The sequence below is a fragment of the Cyprinodon tularosa genome, unplaced genomic scaffold (genome assembly GCF_016077235.1).
Source record: "Cyprinodon tularosa strain WSP-4 unplaced genomic scaffold, ASM1607723v1 ctg251, whole genome shotgun sequence".
NCBI classification, from domain to species: Eukaryota; Metazoa; Chordata; class Actinopteri; order Cyprinodontiformes; family Cyprinodontidae; genus Cyprinodon; species Cyprinodon tularosa.
In genome coordinates this window covers 363,485-385,732 of record NW_024038933.1, presented here as the reverse complement: position 1 = coordinate 385,732, position 22,248 = coordinate 363,485, and the positions used below count along the sequence as shown (strand labels likewise).

The window sequence follows — 22,248 nt, the reverse complement described above, 5'->3', positions numbered from 1 at the left end:
ACCCATGTCTTTCATACGTCTGTGTGTGGTGGTTCTTGAAGCACTCACTCCAGCTGCAGTCCACTCTTTGTGAATCTCCCCCACATTTTTGAAGGGGTTTTGTTTCACAATCCTCTCCAGGGTGCGGTTATCTCTCTTGCTTGTACACTTTTTTCGACCACATCTTTTCCTTCCCTTCGCCTCTCTATTAATGTGCTTGGACACTGAGCTCTGTGAACAGCCAGCCTCTTTAGCGATGACCTTTTGTGTCTTGCCCTCCTTGTGCAAGGTGTCGATGGTCGTCTTTTGGACAACTGTCAAGTCAGCAGTCTTCCCCATGATTGTGTAGCCTATAGAACTAGACTGAAAGACCATTTAAAGGCTTTTGCAGGTGGTTTGAGTTAATTAGCTGATTAGAGTGTGGTACCAGGGGCCATCAATTTTGAACCTTTTCACAATATTCTAATTTTCTGATATGATGAATTTGAGATTTTCATTTGTTGTCATTTGTAATCATCAAAATTAAACAAAATAAACATCTGAAATATATGAGTTTGTATGTAATGTATGAATATAATATACAAGTTTCACTTTTTAAATGGAATTACTGAAATCAATCTACTTTTTCATGATATTCTAATTTTATGACCAGCACCTGTATATATATATATATATATATATACTACCATTCAAAGGTTTGTGTTTTCCTGAAAAAGTCAAACTTATTCACCACCATATGTTGTGAAATGAATAGAAAATAGAGTCAAGACACTGACAAGGTTAGAAATAAGATTTTTTTTACATCAAACTTTGCTTTCATCAAAGAATCCTCCATTTGCAGCAATTACAGCATTGCAGACCTTGGGCATTCTAACTGTTTTAGTTGAGGTAATCTGGAGAAATTGCACCCCACGCTTCCAGAAGCAGCTCCCACAAGTTGGATTGGTTGATGGGCACTTCTTGCGTACCATACAGTCAAGCTGCTCCCGCAACAGCTCAATGGGGATCAGATCTGGTGACTGCGCTGGCCACTCCATTACCGATAGAATACCAGCTGCCTGCTTCTGCTCTAAGTACTTCTTGCACAATTTGGAGGTGTGTTTAGAGTCATTGTCCTGTTGTAGGATGAAATTGGCTCCAATCAAGTGCTGTCCACTGGGTATGGCATGGCGTTGCAAAATGGACTGATAGCCTTCCTTATGCAGAATCCCTTTTACCCTATACAAATCTCCCACCTTACCAGCACCAAAGCAACCCCAGACCATCAATTACCTCCACCATGCTTAACAGATGGCGTCAGGCATTCTCTTTTCATTTGTTCTGCGTCTCACAAACGTTCTTCTTTGTGATCCAAACACCTCAAACTTGGATTCATCCCTCCACAACACTTTTTCCAGTATTCCTCTGTCCAATGTCTGTGTTCTTTTGCCCATCTTAATCTTTTTCTTTTATTGGCCAGTCTCAGATATGGCTTTTTCTTTGCCACTCTGCCCTGAAGCCCAGAATCCGGCTGCCGCCTCTTCACTGTAGATGTTGACACTGGTGTTTTGCTGATACTATTTAATGAAGATGCCAGTTGGGGACCTGTAAGGTGTCTGTTTCTCAAAGTAGAGACTCTCATCTCCTTATCTTCTTGCTCAGTTGTGCAACGCGGCCTCCCAGTTCTTTTTATACTCTGGTTAGAGCCTTTTTGTGCCTTCCTCTGAAGGGAGTAGTACACACTGTTGTAGGAAACCTTCAATTTCTTAGCAATTTCTCGCATGGAATAGCCTTCATTTCTAAGAACAAAAATAGATGAAAGTTTTCTTTTTCGAGCCATTTTGAGCGTTTAATTGACCCCACAAATGTGATGCTCTAGAAACTCAATCTGCTCAAAGGAAGGTCAGTTTTGTAGCTTCTGTAACGAGCTAAACTGTTTTCAGATGTGTGAACATGATTGCAAAAGGGTTTTCTAATCATCAATTAGCCTTCTGAGCCAATGAGCAAACACACCATTAGAACACTGGAGTGATAGTTGCTGGAAATGGGCCTCTATACACCTATGTAGATATTGCACCAAAAACCAGACATTTGCAGCTAAAATAGTCATTTACCACATTAGCAATGTATAGAGTGTATTTCTTTAAAGTTAAGACTAGTTTAAAGTTATTCTCATTGAAAAGTACAGTGCTTTTTCTTCAAAAATAAGGACATTTCAATATAACCCCAAACTTTTGAATGGTTGTGTATATATATATATATATATATATATATATATATATATATATATATATATATATATAGTGATGTTTAGTAAAATGTATTTATCAGGATGCTTTTTTCCCTTGAATTCTTATAGGTTAAAGTTTACAGCAGAGGTTCCCAAACTTTTCTTGTTGAAAAAGGTTTACAACCCCCCTGCAAAAAAAAAAAAAAAAAACACCCCCACCCCCTTAACCTCACCCTCCTCCCAACCTTCTCAACTGAACAGTCATCTGTCTTCAATGAATTACATATTGCAATAGCATAGACTATAATTTCCTTTCACACACAAAACTACCACCTTTAAGGAGTAATTATTTTAAGTTTCACTGTTTATTTTTACTGTGTATTTTACTTTGTAACAGAATTCAACATCAATATCAATGCATTTTATTTAAATACCTTTCAAAAAGAGTCATTCATTCAATTCATTTCTTCCCCCTTCAATTGCACTGGGCACCCCCTACTCTTGGAACCACTGTTTTACATTGTCAGGTCCTTCATTTGTTCTCTTATAATATACATTTTTAATATGCTTATTCTTTCTTCAATGTTTTCAAAATATATTTCAATGATGGGCGTCCTTGATTGTCAGAGTATAACATGCACAACAATTATTAGCACAAATACAGGATGCTAGACAGTTAAAGCATATAATATATTTATAAAGTGCTTAATATTTATAATTTTACTTTGTATATTATTACATGGAATATACCTTCAACAATGTGAAAGCTGGTATTTACATTATGTGTACAAGTCCTAGCAGGGCTGGAGATAGGAGTGAGGTCGTGTTGAGATCACGACAGGGAGCAGGTCACACCAGCGTCTTCATAGTGATCACAGTTGTGCACATTCCAAGGTATATGGGAGCATTCCAGCAGGGAGGTTTCAGCACCGCTGCACTTCAGATTGTCCAGATGGATTGTTCCTGTGCCAGGTCCAAAGTGCGCTTCTCCCCAAGCCTGCATGGCTTCTCCACAGCCCACCACACGACACACAACCTGGGCATCAGGAAGGTCCCAGGCGTCGTCGCACACTGTGCCCCATCCGGAATTCAGCCACATCTCCACTCGACCCTCACAGCCGTGCTGGCCATCCACCAGTCTCAGAGTTCCTGTAAAGAAAATTGTCAATTCAGAATCGTCTCCTTCACATCTTATCCATTCTAAGTAAAAAAATATATATATATAAATGCCACTGAGGATAAGGTTTACAGGAAGACCTAGCTACCTCCAGAGGGAGTTGTAGTTGCTGGTATAGTTTCTGTTGCTGTGAAATAACGTCCATTGATGGGAAAAACCTTGGGCTCAAACACTGAGGGAGCAAAAAAAAAAAAAAAACATATAGAAACCAGAGTGACTCTCAAACCCTACACAGGAAATATCAGGTCACACAAGCATTAGCGATGCACTCTCCTCTAATTACTGCACAGATCAATACTGGAAACCTATTAACCTTTAGCATTACAATGCAAACATCCACTTGGATGAAGAAATTCCTCTGAAAAATATGTTTCTGTATTGAGTTTAATCCATATTTTCCCCTTAGTCAATTAAATGACATCTCCTTCATCTATTCAAGTTGTTATTTGTGAGAGTGAATAAAAACAGCTTGCTGTAAAAACAGTAAGGCTTATCCAGTTTATTTTTCATGCTTTCTGTGCCTCCCCCTCTTAGAGGACTATAGTCATGCAGAGCTACAGCTCAGCAGGGCGGGCACCAGTGACTCTACCGATGGGAAATATGAACTTTCAGTGGAAATTATTACTTTATATATATGCTGATTTGACAACAAGCACAAAAAAAAAATCTCTGGATTTAATGAATAATCCAAAACAATGAGGCCTTACATGCACAGATAACACCAGCATCCTCATGATGGCCGCAGTTGTGCTGACCCCAGCCCAGGTGGAAGCACTGGGACAGGTCGCGTTCTGTGCCCCTACATTCCACGTTATCCAGAAGGATGGGACCCGAACCGTAGCCGAAGAAGGCCTGAGTCTTGGCAGACAAAGCTGGGCCACATCCGACTGCTCTGCACACCACGTCAGCGTTAGTGAGGTCCCAGTCATCATCACACACAGTTCCCCACACGGTTTTGTAGAGAACCTCTACGCGACCCTGACAGCTGCTGTTGCCGTTCCTCAGACGGATGGACGTTTTGACTGGAGGTGGATGAACAGACAGGTACATCATAGCAGCATGGGAACAAACCTGCCTTGTAAGATTGCTTTGAAAAAGTATTCACACCCTTAAACCTCTTAATAATAGCCTTAACGTCCTCTAATCTTTTGTTTATAGTGGGTGTCCTGATGCAGAGAAACACTCTTCATGAGTCATAAATCTTTTGTAGGCTCTAACTGGTTTTCTTCTATTATTGTATCTCCATCTATCTCCCAATTAGCTTCCCTTTCCTTGCCAAAGAAATCAGCCCCACTGCAATATGCTGCCACACGTCGGTGGTGCGTTAAGCGTGATGGTTCTAATTTTCTGCACATCTTTTTAATAGAAAATGGGTAAACCACATATCTTGTTCCTTTTGCTTCAATTAATGATCCCAGTAAAATACATAAAAGATTTTGGACACACGAAATAACAAAGACAAATATAACCTTGTTGATATATGACATATTTATTACCTGGAGACTGTGTTGTAGTGGAAACTTTTGTTGTTGTAGTTGTTGTTGGCCTGGTTGTTGAAATTGTTTCTGTGACTGAAAAAAAAAAGAAGGATGTTTAATCAACAGAATATTAGGTAATTAATGTGTCTTTATTTTGTTTAAGGGTTAATAATTTTTTCCTTTTTTATATCCTGACTCACTCCATTACATATATGGTCAGATATTTAATTGGGAACTCCTTTGAATGGCAGGATGGTGCTGTCATCTTTATTACATCATTTAAATTTCAAACTAAACACACAGAGGAAACTAAAATCCACATCTTCAAGTCAAGAGGGAGAAATAGCCCCATCTGGTGGCGATCTATGTAAACTGCAGGTTTAATCGTAATGACAGGGAAACGAAAAACCAACCCAGCTCACATGCAAACTAAAGACCTTGATGTGCATTTTGTTGGATATATTTACCTGTGATCTCTGTTGTTTCCAAATTAATCTTCCGTGCTGCTGTAACTGCAGGCGGAGCAGTGCTTACTCCTGAAATGTGAAGTTGAAATAAATTGAATTCCTTTACAGAGAGAATCATTTACACTGTAGGGTCTTTACTGTGCTATGGTAAACTCAATTACAATAACAATTTAATACTATTGCAAAAGCCTTATAACTACAAAATCATTAAGACAGCGTACCAGTGCAGATGACCCCAGCATCCTCATGATGTCCACAGTTGTGTTTCCCCCAGCCCAGGCTTTTGCACCTCATCAGCTCCTGTTCACCGCCGTGGCAGTTGACATTGTCTTGAAGAATGAGCCCGGTACCATAGCCAAAGTAGGAGTTGGTTTTCGCATGGACGGCGCTTCCGCAACTTAGCTGCTGGCACACCACCATGGCATTGCGGAGGCTCCAGTCGTCATCGCAAACCGTCCCCCAGTTTCCCTGGTAGTAGATCTCAACCCGGCCTTGGCAGGAGTTCTGGCCATTCACCAAACGGAGAGCGCCATCACCTAAAATTAAAAGGAGGGGGGAGAATATTTAACTGTGTGCTAGAGCAAAACTGGTGGATTTTGTGCTTAAATACCAAGAAGATGTCTTGAAAAGACTGATACAAGAAGAAAAATAACTGAAACTGAGACAAAAACACATTAAGGCCAGAATGGAAAAGTTTAGCCTCTACAGTTGCAAAAAGCCAACACTCTTCACCTTATGTTTCTTCCTAGACAAAACGCAAAGACAATAGACATTCTCATGTGTCTGTTAGGTCGAGGTGTCATGAATGTGGAAGGCCTCTTTATCCCTGCTTTCACCATGGTCACCAGAGAATTAGCTGAATACGTCACACGGCCGATTTTACAACGAATTTGACTCATCTCTGCTTTTCTGTGATCATCTTGGGAACAGATGGAACAACAAAAGAAAACAATATGGGCGGCGCAACAAAGGAAAACCTTTTTAAACAACAGAAGTGACCTTTTGGGTGTGTTCTAAGGCTTCCCTGAGGACATCCAAAGGGATACAGTCCACCGAACACAGTGGCTGTTTAAAGTCACAATGTTTTTTGTATCGAGTTATTTATAGAAAATTGTGCTTTTTTTAAAGAGATGTGAATGTGACTAGTTAAGCAATGAATTAGCAAACCAATGTTTGTCATTCATTATGCAGTAATGTTTTATAAAGGAGGGACTCGTCTATAACCATAAATTCCTATAAAGTACCTCAAAGTTGTTTAAAATGATAGATGTGAAAAGTTCTATGGGTATAAATGTTTATATTTTTCAAAACATTTAACTGTTGTTACATTATCGAGCCTAGGTGGAAGTTCAACTGAAGAAACTCATTGCTCTCCCCCATCCACCTGCGACACAGCCAATCAGCTTTCAACCCAAACCTCCACGAAAGCCAATCGTCATTCAAAGTAAATCTTAAAAGGCCTTCAATCCGCACTTGGCTGCTCCTGTGTGCAGGTGGTGGATGCGCTGTGTGACTTCATTCAGATGACACCGTTTCAATCCTCCTCCACCATCGTAGCCAAAACTTAATTGGGGGGTTTTACCTCCTGGACTCTTACTGCGTTCCCTGTCTCATTTTAACTGGTCTGGCAGAAGACCACCATGTTAAGCCTGGTTCTGCCAGAGGTTTCTTCCCAATGGGGAGTTTTTCCTCTCCACTGTCGCTCCATGCTTGCTCATCATGGACAGGTTCTCTCAATCTGTGTTATCTGACTGGACTTCCATCTTCCAGGTCCCTGAGTGAAGCTCTAGTATCAGCTCACACAGTCCACTGGATCTCCCCATTAAGCTCAGCATACCGTCTAACCAGCAGTCTACAGACTGACCAACTTCATCTATCTCCACTCCACCACCAGTTTCAGGCCTTGGGGGGAAACAGCCCTATTCTTTGCTCCTGTTCCTGCATATCTATCAAAATGAAGCGCTATGTTTCCTGCCGAGGTCTGAGCGCCAAAGACAAAGTAATTGTATCAATAAATTTCTCCTAATTGTCTTTTCTCTTCATGTGAGTTTTTCAGATTGAACTTATGCTAACTTATTTCATTGCAGTATCAACATTGCAGGGCATTTTTCAAATATTAATGCCATTTTATCAGATCTGTTCAGTATGAATTAAACCCAGGTACATTTGTAGTTAATGTCGATATATGGTTACAACTGTGAACCAAATGATTGAAAGTACCTAAAGGTAAAGTGGAGGATGTTCGTTTTCTGGGTGGTCCTCCCAATTTTTAATCATTCTGACGATATGTTTACGTAAGGCGGTCTGACATAATGGAAAAATTGCAAATCTACTTTTGCAAAGTAAGCTTGTATGAGTGATGCAAACAGCAACTTTTAAACAGAGCGTTTACTAGGAGAAATGGGCTTGTGCACGCTCTCGCACGCGTTTAACAGGCCCTCCCTCTCCGTAGCGGGTGCAGGGTTGTGCATGTGCATTTTTTTTTATAGTGGAGAGGGCTTGTCTTTCCAAAAAATTGCAAAAATCCTCCTCTATACCTTTAATTAAATAAAGTAGTTTAAACTTTATTTTGTCAAATTTACAATGGAAATATGAAATGGGAAATTGTGTAATAAATATTTTTTTTCAGTACATTTAACTTAAACCTCGGGAATAATCTCAACTATTGTTTTTAGATTATAAATAACTTAAATAACTTAATGAAAAATACCTACTATTATCAGGGAGTACTTGTGGCTAACTCTGCCACACCATGAGTGAGGTCACTGTTGGATTTAATGGTTACTGTTCAATCTTGCTAGGCTGGGTAACAATTTTTTATTCAAAAAAGATATTTGATTACTTTTGATTTTAAGTCAATATTAGATCAATGATTGCTTCAAAAGATTTGAGAACTAGTTACCTGTGCGGGTTTATGCTGCAAACATATATTTTATCAGTAGCCTCCTGATTGAGGAAGTCAACATTTTGATATATAACTTGCTTAATCAGTAAATTCTCCTGTGAGCTTGTAGTGGTGAGCAGATGATGCATTACAATGGAAAAAACTGAAATCTAGATGAGTCATTTTTTCTTAAAATAAATGCATTTGTTCTTGGATTAAGGAGGTAAAACAGACATTTTAACAATGGAAGAAGACATTTTAACCTAAAATAAGAAAACACAATTGCATTGTCTTATTTCAAGTGCATATTATCTAATTATCTTATTTTAAGAGTAAAAATATTCATTCCATTGTCAAACTATCTCATTTACCAACTCAAATTAAGGGTAAATACACTTAATTTAAGACATTTTTACTTATTTCTAGATCATTTTTCCAGTGTATGTGGCCTATAGTCCAGGACAGGTAATGTAATGATTGAAGCAGTTCTCACTTTTCTATACCTACCATATTTTTTAGATTTAAGAAATTCATGCCTTGTAAATTTAAGTTAAACAAAACAATACAATACAATAATAAACAATACATTGGATTTTAACCACACAGGAGAACACTTACGTAATCCAGAATTCACCATGGGAGTTGTGATGGGCTGTGGAAACCCTCTTTCCCCCAGAGCTATTGGTTCTGGGAATGAAACATTAAATGTTTTTAAAAATGTTCTCATAGTGCTTTACTGTTTTCTATTTTCTGAGAAGTTTTACCTCTACAGGTTATTCCCACATCCTCATAGTGGTAGCAGTTGTGGACACCCCAACCAAGGCTGTGACACTGACTCAGGTCTGTTTCACTTCCCTGGCAATCAACGTTATCCAGCGCAATGAGTCCAGCGCCTTGTCCAAACTGGGAGCTGCTGCCCACGGCCACAGCCACCTCACATCCCAGCTGCCTGCACACCACGTTGGCGTCCACCATGTCCCACTCGTCGTCGCACACCGTACCCCACGAACCATTGTAGTGCACCTCCACTCTGCCCTCACACCTGTTACGGCCATTCACCAGTTTGACTTTGGAGAGACGAGATGTTTTTTTTAGTTTGCTGTGTTAAAACAAATGTGTGTTTTCCTTTAACTAAAGTAGGGGTTTCCCAAAGTTTCGGTCAGAAGATGATTTTCACTATAAGGTGTATGGAGGGCCAAAGTACATCATGAAATAAATACATTTAAATATCTACTGCCATAGGTAGATAAAACATTTACTAGCTAATCTAATATATGATTTAAATATTAAATATGCAATTTTTATTGCTGAGTAATCAAAAGAATATTTAAAATTGGGAAAAACAACAATTTCACATCAAAAACTCTTTAAAAATAAGTAAAAATGTATATTTCCTAAAATAATATCTATTTCTATACCATGAAATAGGGAGTAAAAAATTCAAATATTAGATATAAATTTTAATAGTAAAATTACAACTGAATATTTAACTATCCTGCGGATTAACCAATATTACATTTAAAGCATGAAAAAATAGGAATTACACTTCAAAACCTTCTAAAATGAATAAGAATATCTTGAAAAAAGTGGACTGAGCCATAATTTGAGTAAGTAAATTAGATGGTCTGCCAATAGAGTATTTTTACTCTTAAAATAAGATAATCAGATATTAAAAATATGACAATGCAATTTTTTTCTTATTTTAAATGTAAAAATGAAAATTAATTTCATTTTTTTTTAATCAGTTAAAGATATGCTTTCATTTCATGAGATGACTGAAAGTTTTTTTCCCCCAAACGTTATTTTTAGACATTAATATCTCACCCACCTTGGTACCTCCCCAGGGTCTGCACCGTATTACCTGAAACATAAAGACAAGAATCTTTAGTTATTTCTTGATGGTTTGCTTCTCAGCCTTCCATATGTTATGCACTCTTTATCTACTGTATTCCATTTCCTATAATGGTAGACTCAGACCAGAACCAAAGTTTAAGGTCTATGTGGCATCAAATCTGTTTTCCTGATTATGTAATAAAACCTAAAAAAAAGCTGTTTTCACCACAAAACATTGGGAATGTTTGCTGTACTACCACCACAACAAGACTTATTATTAGTATCATTTAGAGGTTTCCCATTCTCTCAACCGAAAAAAATTGCTCAAATTATTTTCTTGAGTGACTCACAAAGGTTTTTATGCATCTTTTAATTGTTACCATCAAAACTAAAGCCTTCCTGTTTGATCCACTTTCTCCAATAACTGAGCAGCCAAGCTCTTCCTGCTCAGGAAAATAAAATCCCCACAGCATGACACTGTCACCTCCATGTTTATTTGTTGGGATAGTGTTTCTTTCAAAAATCACAACTCTATCAAAAGGAGCAAAAATATTTTGGTAATTAAATGTATGTAATTTTACAAAAAAAAAAAAACGACAAAAATCATTATTGTAGACTTTCTAAATTCAAAGAAACACAAAAATTTGACATTTAATTAAAATGTCTATGTTTCGACACACTTCAGAAGGAGAACAAAAGATATTCTTGAACAGGAGGATTGGTAAATAGCAGAAGAAGTGGTTTCATCCTTTAAAAAAAGGCAGTCTAAGTCCAAAAGCAGCATTATGCATCCCTCTATCACCCTGGGATTATGAAGGCCAAATGTAGAATGATTTTTTTTTCTTTTTGTTCTGCCCTGTTGACTCTGGAACCCTTCCCATTTGTGCCCTTCATCTTTAATGAATACCAGACGTTAGTCAAGCTTGCTTCTCCTCTGTACTTGAATTTCTTTAAATTATGTGGGTTTTATTTTTTATCTTTTTGCTTAATGCATTCCCTTTCACTGAGTCCTTTATTTATTTATCATTTATTTTTTGAACGGATCTGGCAAAAATAATAATCTATAATACTGGTTTAAGAAAACAGTTCTATCACAGTTAATTCAATTGATTTTGAATACTGACTGTTTGTTTTTTTATGCTTTTTTTTAAACCCTTCTAAAGAAAATATCCTTTTTAATAGATAAATCATATTTTTTTTCTCAATGGGCTCTTTTTATCTGCTCTGCAACTTTGTTTGTTGATGTAAAACATTTAGAAGTTAAAATGCCAAAATTGGACAAGGAGATAAACAGAGTTTGACAGCTTCGGTCTTACCTGTGAAAAGCAAACAGTGATATCCATTTATGCACTTGAGCTTTTATGATGCCAGGTCTTTCTTTTTAAACGTATCATGGTTTTCACATTGTTTACTTTTTCGCAATATCTGAAAACTTTAAGCATCTTGGTTAACCTTTCATTCAAAGCAGCACTCTACCCAAAGTAAATTTAAACAAAAGGGATAGAGCTCATATTACCTCTTTCACAGCCATCAATAGAAAACCACAGAATTACTACTTATGGTTTTTAAGCCTCAAAGTTTCTCTTCTTTTGTTTGCAAAAGAAGAACATTTTTATCTTTTTTTTAAACTTCTGCTGTGATATTAAATCATAGCATATGTTGCAAATAGGAAGGGAAAATATTCAAATGAATCTTGTTCCTGAAATCTTCCCTATATTATATCATTTTTATGTTTTCATTAAAACAAAAGCAATGTGAAGCTGGGAAACATCAAACACCTCTAAACTAAAAAAACAGTTTGCAGAATTTTCATTTTTTGGAAAGGAGCAGCTGGCCTGGATGGTCAGCAGGGGGCGACACTTTAAGTTGCAAAATGTTTAATGCTTCCTACTTTTCAGTGTTAATAACTGGATCCATCATTTGCACTTCCCAGAATGGCAGTAAAATTATTATTTTTACATACAGCTAACAAGGACTGAACTTTGTAACAGCAGACTTTAATACTTAGACCTGTAATTTTTCAAATTAAAAAAGATTTTTAATTTCTCAATTGATCAAAATAAGATCTAAGTTTATATAAAAATGTAAATATGTTTTTTTCAGGTAGTTTTTTAAAGTAGAGGATGAATGTCACTGCAGTAATTTCTCAGATCTGACAAAAGACCCCAGAACAATGTTTATTTCACAACCACGTCTAATGTAGGTCAATTCCCAGCCTCCTCTGATTGTCTGTGACACAAAACAAACAAGCAGTGTCTGAATAAAGTTAACAGGAGCCAGAAAATGCTTATTTATGGTGTCTCAGACTGATCACAATTCACCTGCTCTGTTCCTGTTCAAGAGGTTTTATTCTTTACAAAGGAATGATTTTAAAACGTTTGCCGTTACTTACTGGATATAGATCGTTTGCTTATCTTCATGTCTCCTAAAAACATAAAAAGGAAAAAAAAGTCAGCATAGATTACATCTGTAGACCCTGCAGTGAAATAAAAGAAATAAGCAGCTGTCTGCATGTTTATATCAAATTGTTTGCTTTGCAAACAATTTGATATTGATCATGTTTCCCTTGAAAACAACTGCAGGGCTTTGGCCAGCTCTGAGAGGGAAACATGAGGCAAGCTGGACCTGTGGACACAAAGGCTCCCATCTACAGGGAGTTTGCTTCAAGGTACAGCAGGTTCTGGAGCATTATAAGGGAATCAGACATCGTTCACCTCCAATTCAGTTTTATTCTTCTTTGGGTTTCTGTCCTGAACTTTTGAAACTGTTTTTTGCGTGTGTGTTTGTGTGTGGGTGTGTGTGTGTGTGTGTGAGTGTGTGTGTGTGTGTGTGTGTGTGTGTGTGTGTGTGTGTGTGTGTGTGTGTGTGTGTGTGTGTGTGTGTGTGTGTGGATTTATTATGGGTGACCAAACCTTTGTATGAAGCTTGGGAGTTAAGTTACAAAACTGGCACTTTTGGCTCTCAGTGAGTTTAATTGTAATAGAAAAGCCTGTTTTTGTTTTGTTTGTTTTTTATATATATATATATATATATATATATATATATATATATATATATATATATATATATATATATATATATATATATATATATATATATATATATAATGCAGAAGATAAATACTTATTTATTTATATGTACATTGAGGTGAATCATTTTATTTATTTATTTTTTCCTTTTAATGGTTCACCAATTTCCCCTCGCTCCTGTATACCTGATAACAGAATACTCCAGACTCCAGGCTCGGTTCTGATTTCTGGTTTTGCTGTGCCAATCCCTGATATCTCATAGTCACCGCCTGGCAGGCACGTGCAGAGGGGGGGGGCTAAGGGGGCTTGAGCACCTGCCCCTTTTGCTCCATGATCCCAATGTGCCCTTTTGGTCCCTTTTTTTTTTTTTTTTTTTTTTTTTTTTTCTTTTTTTTTTTTTTTTTGACACATGTACTGAAATTATTATTATTATCTTTTTTTTTTGGCAAGAAAAACAATACAATAAGCCCTCCGGTCACATTGTTACCTTTGACCTTTTGCCGGTGACGACGCACTTGCCTCTCGCACAGTCAGATAAGGCGGCTAACTGCGGAGCTAAAGGTAGCGAATATTCCACATTACACTGTGGCCGCTGCTCATTTGGCCCTAAGCAAGATCAACCATGATCGGACGGATGGCTATGTCTTCAGTCTGCACCGCCTCTCCAATGTCAACCTGAATAGACATGTAAGTGAAACCAAATGAGCCCCATGGATGATGCAGTATTGTTTGATCTAAAACACTGTTTACTCTGTGCTTTTAGTCTTTTACATTGAAAATTATGTTTTTTAATTCACAAAAAAACTGTTCTGTAATCATTACAGAACAGTTTTTTTGTGAATTAAAAAACATAATTTTTGGTGAAAATACTGGAGTAGGCTTGCTACTTGTCAGACAACGGAAAACTTTGAACGTTGTATAATTTCTCTACTTTAGCAAAGAGTAGCGGTTTAAACAGAGGAAAGTATAGGACGCGGCGCGCCTTTCTCTGAAGAACTACTGAGCGGGAGGAGAGAGCCAGGTGAGGAAAAGCTGTTCTTATCTATCGATTCAGTATTTTTATCATACAGACATTAGGCTGTTGTTCTTGTGCTATGAGCTAGCTGCTAGCTAATGACTTTGCTAGCAAAGCAAGATAACTAAAAAGCTTCCCTGTGTCGTTAATGATAGTAGGACATTCTTCAGTATTACTTATGCAGTAGGGGCACATCGCCCGTCAAAAACCTATCATCTCCATAATGGATATATGTCTGATTTTCTAATTTCCTTTGCTGCATGATGTACATTTCATTTATTCTAGCGTTAGGTAAATGTATCTTGAAGGAGAACTCATCCAGAACTACCATGATAGATATATGATAGATATAATGTATGAAGCTGGTGAAAACAAAACTGCGCAGCTTATGCAAGGAGGATCGGTTGTCAGACCTTCTTTTGTTGGCAATCGAGAAGGATGTGCCAATCATTCACAGTGAGGTTATTAACATTTTTAAAGACATGGCTAACAGAAAACTGCTGCTGTGAACAAAAGAGAACAAAAATAGCAAAAAATACTTAAAAGTTGGACATTTGTTTTTAAACAGTTAAATCACCATGACGGAAAATAAGTTTTTGGATCATAATCTTGGATTTAGTTTGGGGGAAAAAGAAAGGCAAGAGACTGAAATAAATAAGACATTGACCTTCACTCAACACAGAAAAGATGAGACAATGAGGAAAAAAAGAAAAGAGAAACTGACAAGAAAAAAACGAAGAGGAAAGATTGAAGAAAATGTATATAGGTACTTACAAAATACACTAAGACACAAACAGAGTAGGCTTTTCTCATGGTGACATGCATTAATTAAATGTTTGTTTTGTTCTTTTTTTCTGCAGTTCCACGTTAAAGTTTGATGCAGCAGCTCTGCTTTTCTGAATGGACCGTCTCCATCTCCACTGTCAGTACAGCAAACCAGGCAGACATTCTTTTTTATAGATTACAGTACACTAAAAGGTTGCATTGTGCCCTTGTATGCATTTTTAACAGTTTAATTCTGTAAAGACAAAATATGTCTGGTGGTCCAGCTCTGATTTACATCTTTGGCTAAATTGCAGGTTTGAATATTGTAATACTTTCCTATAACAAAATAGACCTGCAGAAAGAAATTACTAATAAAATATTTTACATATGCATAGTTCTATGTTCTATGTAGAGATTTCCCTTAGCTTTGATTGTCTCACAATTTTGTAATTTATCATTGTTCATTAAACTCTGAAAGCTATGTGACTTTGTTAATATTCTGTCCTAAGATGCGATAAGATGTGCCCTTTTTTTTTTTTTGAGCACCTGCCCCTTTAGTGGTCTCTGCACGGCCCTGCCGCCTGGTCACCCCTTTAACAAGGTTCTGCTTCATTTATGTCTTAAAATGACTTATAACCATATTTACCTTTAAGATTTGCCAAAAGAAAGTTTTAATCATTAGTTACTGCACAAATAATTTAAGACATGTGCAGTTTAATCTGGCATAGAGATGAACAGCAGCTGAGCAAGTCCTGTAATTTTCTATCTAAAAATCATAATTCGTTTGTAAGTATTATTTTTAAAGTCATTAATTTATTTATTTTGCTTTGTGCCTTGACAAGTGTAACCTAAAAAATGTTTTTATTTACACTAGTATAGAATATAAGTGGATAAAGATGGATTTAAGAGATGGATGGATGGAAACGAGCTGTAAACTTCTGCCTCCATAAGAGGTTAAAAGTTCTGCCCATGCGAAAGGGGTTTGTTTATGCCTCTTACATTCTTACAAATGCTTCTCAAGGTAAACATTATTCACTTTTTCCATCCAGAGATCCAGGACTCTTCCAAGAAAAGAGGGTCAGTTGGAGTCTAAACCACTGATTTTTAATCACTGTAATCAAGCTTGATGTTACTTAAGACTCTTTTTTTAAATAGCAGCTTCGATTCAACAAGAAAACAACATAGGGATGTAATAATAATAATTCTGTCTCTTGCTCATAGGGATTGGACAACAACAATGGTTGGTGTTTTTTATTTTTTACTATGGAGCCAATTGTTGTTAAAAGATACCAGCTTGGATCTGAAAGCAGATCATTATCACAATGAATGCGGTTAAAAATAGAAACATATACACAGAGTTTTTGAGAAATGTTAAAGCTTGTTTTTTTCTTTAAATCACATTGACGAGAATCTTTAATTTTAAAATCCATTTTGATGACATGTAGATTTAAAAAAGCAGTTTAACAAGGATGATCTCTTGTCTTTAGCCAAAATAAAGCTATCCAAACAGTTTTTTATTTTTATTTTTTTTTGTTAAAACGTAACCAGCTCTTAACCATCATACTTATCTGTGCCACTTTTGGATGAATACATCTTTTATTTATTGCTTTTCTGTTTTCTTTATTTCAATGTCAACTAAAAGTGGATGTGATTTTTGCAGTCTTTTTTATTATCAATGAAAACTGACTAAAACTAAATGTTGTTTTTGTTTGATTGGCTTCCTGACTGAGTCCTGGGTGCACTCCTGGAGTAATTTTGGTTGTTTAAATACTAATACTGTTGGGATCCTGAAGTGTGGCTCCCTCTTGTGGCCACTTTTCTTCATTCTTCTCTATGGGTGACTTCTGGGAGCAGGTTAGTGGAGGAGCGTAGGTGTTTTCCAGCCACGTTCATTAAGGGAGAGGCTTACAAGGAAGTCACTGCCAGAGTGTTAACCCATGTGATGATAATCTAACCGGCCCCTAGTCTTTTGTGTTTCACTCTAAGATGATTTCTCTGTCCTGGTTTGTTCCAAGTTGCTCCTTTTCTGAGCTGTTCCATGGTTTACTCCTTTGTGCCACCTGAGGCTCCTTGCTGGTAGTTTGTTATAAGGCTACTACTTGAAGCACCTTGCTCAGACCCTGCTCACCCTCCAACAGTGATGACCCCTCCTCCCTCTTTATCATAATTTCCACGTTGCTTCAAAAAACCTGGAGCCAGTAAACATCCCCTGGAAGGGAACCTCCAGTGGCATGTATTCTGGTATCCACTAACCATCATCTCCGCTTCTCCTCCAAGGATCCCTCATGACAACAATTCTTCCTCAAACCCAGTAAACAAGAATATTAATGTTAATCTTTTCCTTTTCCATTTTCATAAAATAACCACAGCTGTGTTTCCCTGGAAAGTTGACATCTCCCAGTCTCCTGAGCATCCCGTTCCAGATCAATGCCTCCAGATCTAATGACTACTTCTAAATTAACCTTTTTAAAACTGTTCAGCCTATTAAATGTGTTCTGCATGTGGGCCAAATCTCTGCCTACAATCATGAGTTTCTGTGTAAAAGCAGGAGGTCATGGTTTGCACAGAGCAGAGCACCACCAGATTTTCCAGTGTTCATCTATCTTTGATAAAAGGCGTCTTTTTATTTATTTTTTTAATCAGAAACCTGCTATATTGTTTGACATTGATCCTCAATATGCTCAGTTGGACCCTCCTCTTCACCAGCAGGACAGAAGACAAATCAAAGAACATATTTAAAATTCATTGCGAACTAAAAACGTTTTGGGGTGTGGAAGTAAATTTTTTATATCATGTATTTTTATCTAACTGTCCTGAACATTTCTATGAATAAATTACAATTTATTTTGACTAAATCTTTGAATAATTTAATTGATGACTATCTTGTGCTCAAATATGTGTTTATTTAGCACATGGTGTTCTGACTCATGAAGAGGGAGGGATGTTATTCAATTATTGTCATTTAAAAGTCAAGAAAATCATTGCTGTTTTTTTTATTAAACTTAAGATATCTGTGCTTTTAAAAATCAGCTTTATTTTTTTCATTTCAAAATCATATTATGGGATATCATTAATATATGAAGTTGTTTTTACTGTGTTAGTTTGAGTTGATTAATAAAAATAGTGTTTAAAAAAGTTTCATTTTGGGGTGTCTGTGTATGTGAACTGTTCAGAAAGTCCAAAGGAGAAGTTTAATTGTTTATTGAATTGTTTATTCTCAGAAAATTATTCTTAATAACACAAAAAAAGCCCTCACATCTTAGCATTCCTCAGTCCTATATACTAAGTTGTAAGCTGTTTGGTTCTGTAAATTAAACTCACCAGTGATTATTGGTTAATTTGGTTTGATATTTTAATTGATAAACAAACAATTTCTATCTTTATTCTAGATGCCTTTTTCTGATGATCTAAAACATTAAAGTTTGATTTAAAAAGGGTTAGATGAGATCTGTAATGAGGGATGACTACCTTAATTTCCCACTTGCTGAATGATAAGATTTTCTTTTTTTCATTTTAAAGGGGAAAAAAATTATTTAAAAAAATGTAAATGGGATACAAATATTCAAATGCATTGTATTTTAGTTTCAGCTTCATCAGTTGTGCTCTTTAGATAAAGCCAGAACCCCCCCAACCCCCATCACACCTACCTAGTCGCATCAGTATGCTGAGAGCCACCAACATGAGGGACCCCAGCAGGGACAGCAGGAGCCAAACGGCCGGATTCCAGCACCTGCACTCGCTCTCCACCACACGCTGGCTCCTCATGGCTGTCTGACTGACCATCTGCCTGCAGCACACAGAAACACAGTCTCAGTCAATCTCACTGTTGTATCCCAAGTCCAAAGATGCATGTGTCACAAACTTCCACATCCTACTGCAGATGCAAATGAAAAACAATCAGTATTCGCTGTCCTGGTTTGGAGTAGCCTGATTATAGTATTGGATTGTTTTATCTGATACGCCCTCCAGCTGTTGCTGCTCTGCTGTAGTTGGGTATTGATGGTAGCCTCAGTCAGCTCAAAGGGAAATAACATTACAAACTTCCCTTTCGGTGAACATGAAAAGAGCTTTGACGGGAAAAATCCCAGCAGGTGAGCAACAGCCACCAGTTACTGATATTATCGGGGACCATAGGGTGCTGCTGCTGCGGGCACAAAATGGCCACCCTTCACAAACTGGTAGGGGGAAGAGGTTCAGGTTTTGAACAACGGCAGCAGCTGGAGGAGTCTTGTGTTACAAGCGGAGGCCGATATCTTTGTCACTGTTTTTCCAGGGGATTTTCCTCTGGATAGGGAATGTCAGGATTCACAGGGATCACTCATTAATCAGCCTGATAAAAAATTCCTCAGAGCTTCTAGGATGCTTTAACCGCAGAGGGAAAAAACATATTTTGCATGCAGTATTAATGGAAATACAAGTTATTATGAGAGGCAGGCAGTAACTAGTTACATTTCCCTCAGTAACTTCTTTTAAAAAATACTTTTAAGAACAGTTTTACTGCATTCTACTTTTTATTTTAGTAAAAACTAAGTTGAAGTAGCATTTTTTTGCCTACTCTACCCAACATAAATAACTATAATCCAGAGCAAATAAGTAAAAAAAAAAAATAATGCATCCAAAAACACAAAGACAATATTTTGTTAAAATGAGATTTCTTTTTTTAGATTAATTAAATTTTTTACCTGCTGATTCTTTTGTGTGGTTTGGATGTCAAGAGATAAAAACAGTTTTCTGCTTCTGGTTATTGGAAGTAACAAGATCTAACCTACATCCATTACAAACAGTACGTCTCAATTTCATGTGTTTTATAAAAGAAAATATATACACTTTAAAGATTCAAGCACCTAAAATCACTAAGTATTGTATCTGTATTGTATTGTATTTAATTTTTTTCATCAAATTCTTTGCAACACCAGGATTTACATATAAATATATATGTTGTACAACCTTACCTTAAAAAACACTAAATCAAATATTTTGATCATGATCAGTAACTGACTACATGACTTTCCCTTTTTTATCAAATACTTTTATGCTCTTATTTGAGTAATTACTTGGATAGCAACTTTTTAATGTGTAAAAATATGATAAAGTATTGCTTAAGTAAAATTTTTGGGTCCTCCATCCACCTCAGATCATTATGCAGTGCTGTACTTTTCAACTTGTTTCAAAGTTAAAATAAAAATGATGTTACTAGCAGCAACTTTGACATGTTAAAACTTCCTTATTCTAAAGCGGCATCTCAATGCGGGTATTGCTGCACGATGTGCCTGACCTGTTTGTGCTAAACTTAACAGCCGCTGAGTTTTTACTCCGACTTTTAACATGCAAACCTCCAACCAAGTTTCTAAGATGGTTGTTAAAGACGGGAGCTTTAGTTGTGCAGCTCTACCTGCAGCTTCTTTCTCCGCTCATGCCGAATTCCCCCTGACCTTACACAGGAATGTGTATTAGGGGATGATGAGGGGAAAATTTGATATTGGCCCCTTGAGATAGTGGACATTCCGGGCCTCGGTAGCACACAAAGACATTTCTGCTTTCTGTGGTCCCCCTTCGTCAGGCATAAACGCTGCTTCCTGCAATCTGTCACTAGAACCCTCCGAAACGCTTAGGCCCCTGATGACACTGCAGGGGCGCCTCTCATCTCCTCAGAGGGCAGGAGGCGAATTAAGAAGCAAGGAAAATGTTTTTTTTTATTTAAACCCACTATCAACCTATGGATGCAGCTTATATAGTGAGGATCCAATGCACAGGCCTCTGCTCTGCTTCCATCCAGGTTAGGCCCCAGTCCCAGAACATGAGGTGCACAGTAAAGACACAGTGCATCCAGTCAGGAGGTGGGGATTTTAACACCACCAGGGTGCTTGAGAACCGAGGCTACCTCCTTTGGAAACTGTACGAGCACACCACTCAAAACTCTGGGACAAATGGTTCAGTTATGAGGGATGAAAAACAATCTTGTCCCCAATGTTATGTTTTTCAATACTCCATTCATAGTAGGATGTAGCGCAGATCCGCTGGGGAATAATGTTGCCTTTTGTGTCGGCCCTGCTTCCCCTCCCTTCTCACTTCCCTGTGCTGAGAAATAGCTGAAAGATTTCAGCCCCACAAAAATACCCCCTAATGTCTGAGATAGACCACAGAATAACGCCGTCAGCCCATTTTGATGGGAAGAACCTGCTGTCATTTAAGCAGAAAATCAGCCTGTCATGAACTGGAGTTCTGACTTCCTTCATAATCCTTGCAACAAAAAGTAAAAAAAAAATAATAATAATCCTAAAGGAGAAAATTTAAGTTACTTAAAGTTTAATCATTTTCACAACCATGTTTATTAAAAAACATCTTATACCAGGTCAGTTTGGAACAACTTTTTCACTTTATGACAAATAATGCAGTTCTGGAAAAAAGACAAAAGATCATTCAAAATAAGTAAAATGTCTTCATATCATATGATAGTTACAGAAAAAAACTTTACATACCTGTTGCAAAAGTATTAATCTTGACCCACAATAATAAATATAAAAAATAAATCAAATAGGTTTCCTTTCCCCAAAATGAAAGAGAAAAAAAGAGTTGAACCAGCAGGTGGTTTAGTTCCACAAATAAAGAAAATTCTTTTTTTAAAACTACACACAGAAAAGAAGTCAGAAAACTCCAGAATCCACCGCTACGTTTGTTTTAGGTCTTTCATCTCCTTAAACCTGCCTGCCTATAAGTACCTGGCCTCAGTGACAGGGATTACGTAAAACAATAAATACCACAGCATTGTATGATAATATTCTAACGCCCTGTACCTGTCTAAGCTTAAAAGAAGCAGGAGGGGCGTGAAAGACACAAAGACAATATGAGCTAACCCTTTACTGGTGTCCCAGCATCTCCAGTTTCAGGAGGAGCTCTCAGAAGGTGCGGTCCTGCTCATCCCTGGACACAGTCAGTGGCAGAGGGAGGCGAGGCTGTGGCTTCGCTTCTCTGTCTGTCCACGTTTGTGCATTGGACGCTCCCACAGAGAGCTGCTCCAAACGAGAAGACTCTGAGGCAATGAGTCAGAAATCCACCTGATCACTGGCATGTAGAGATATTAGTTTATTTGGCAGAAAGAAAGTGCCATGTAAAGTTTTTCAAGCTCCTTTTTTTTTTTGGAAGTTGCCAAAATCCTTGTGTTCAATTCAGATTTTATGGAAAAAATCAGCTCAAATGAACAATGACTTTATTTTTACAATAGAAAAAATGCAAAGCATGATATGCATCTTATTACTATGTAAAATCACCTTTCCTGGAATAACAGTGGCAAGCGTTTGGAGGTTTGCACCTGATGTTGTACATGTAGAGCATGGAAATGTTAACTTCAGCAGCTGTACTACATGCATCTTCCCATCAGCTCTGACTTTAAAAACTCTGTGTTTTAAACAAGC

At 37.3% G+C, this 22,248-nt stretch overlaps 1 protein-coding gene across 2 annotated transcripts; it reads right to left on the bottom strand.

Moving 5' to 3' along the window:
* Positions 1 to 2,713: 2,713 nt before the first annotated feature.
* LOC119785583 (scavenger receptor cysteine-rich domain-containing group B protein) lies at positions 2,714 to 21,812 on the bottom strand. 2 transcript variants are annotated; one of them, XM_038288311.1, is made up of 12 exons: positions 21,691 to 21,812; positions 18,484 to 18,623; positions 12,420 to 12,452; positions 10,023 to 10,055; positions 8,959 to 9,261; positions 8,813 to 8,881; positions 5,532 to 5,846; positions 5,311 to 5,379; positions 4,862 to 4,936; positions 4,073 to 4,387; positions 3,454 to 3,537; positions 2,714 to 3,337 (listed from the first exon to the last, which is right to left on the bottom strand). In XM_038288311.1, exons 2-12 carry the CDS (start codon positions 18,617 to 18,619, stop codon positions 3,021 to 3,023), a joined length of 1,749 nt encoding a protein of 582 aa, XP_038144239.1. In that variant the 5' UTR covers positions 18,620 to 18,623; positions 21,691 to 21,812; the 3' UTR covers positions 2,714 to 3,020. The 2 variants fall into 2 exon arrangements, with proteins under 2 accessions (XP_038144239.1, XP_038144238.1); XM_038288310.1 differs by lacking the exon at positions 21,691 to 21,812 and adding an exon at positions 21,316 to 21,583.
* Positions 21,813 to 22,248: the final 436 nt, after the last annotated feature.

Bases quoted from the DNA above. Each gene is read 5' to 3' on its own strand.
- LOC119785583 (XM_038288311.1), bottom strand. From the start codon at position 18,619: ATGGTCAGTCAGACAGCCATGAGGAGCCAGCGTGTGGTGGAGAGCGAG. The intron at 5,380-5,531 runs GTACGCTGTCTT...TTCACATTTCAG, and splicing joins TGCTGGGGTCATCTGCACTG to GAGTAAGCACTGCTCCGCCT. The intron at 3,338-3,453 runs GTAGCTAGGTCT...TTTTCTTTACAG, and splicing joins AACTACAACTCCCTCTGGAG to GAACTCTGAGACTGGTGGAT.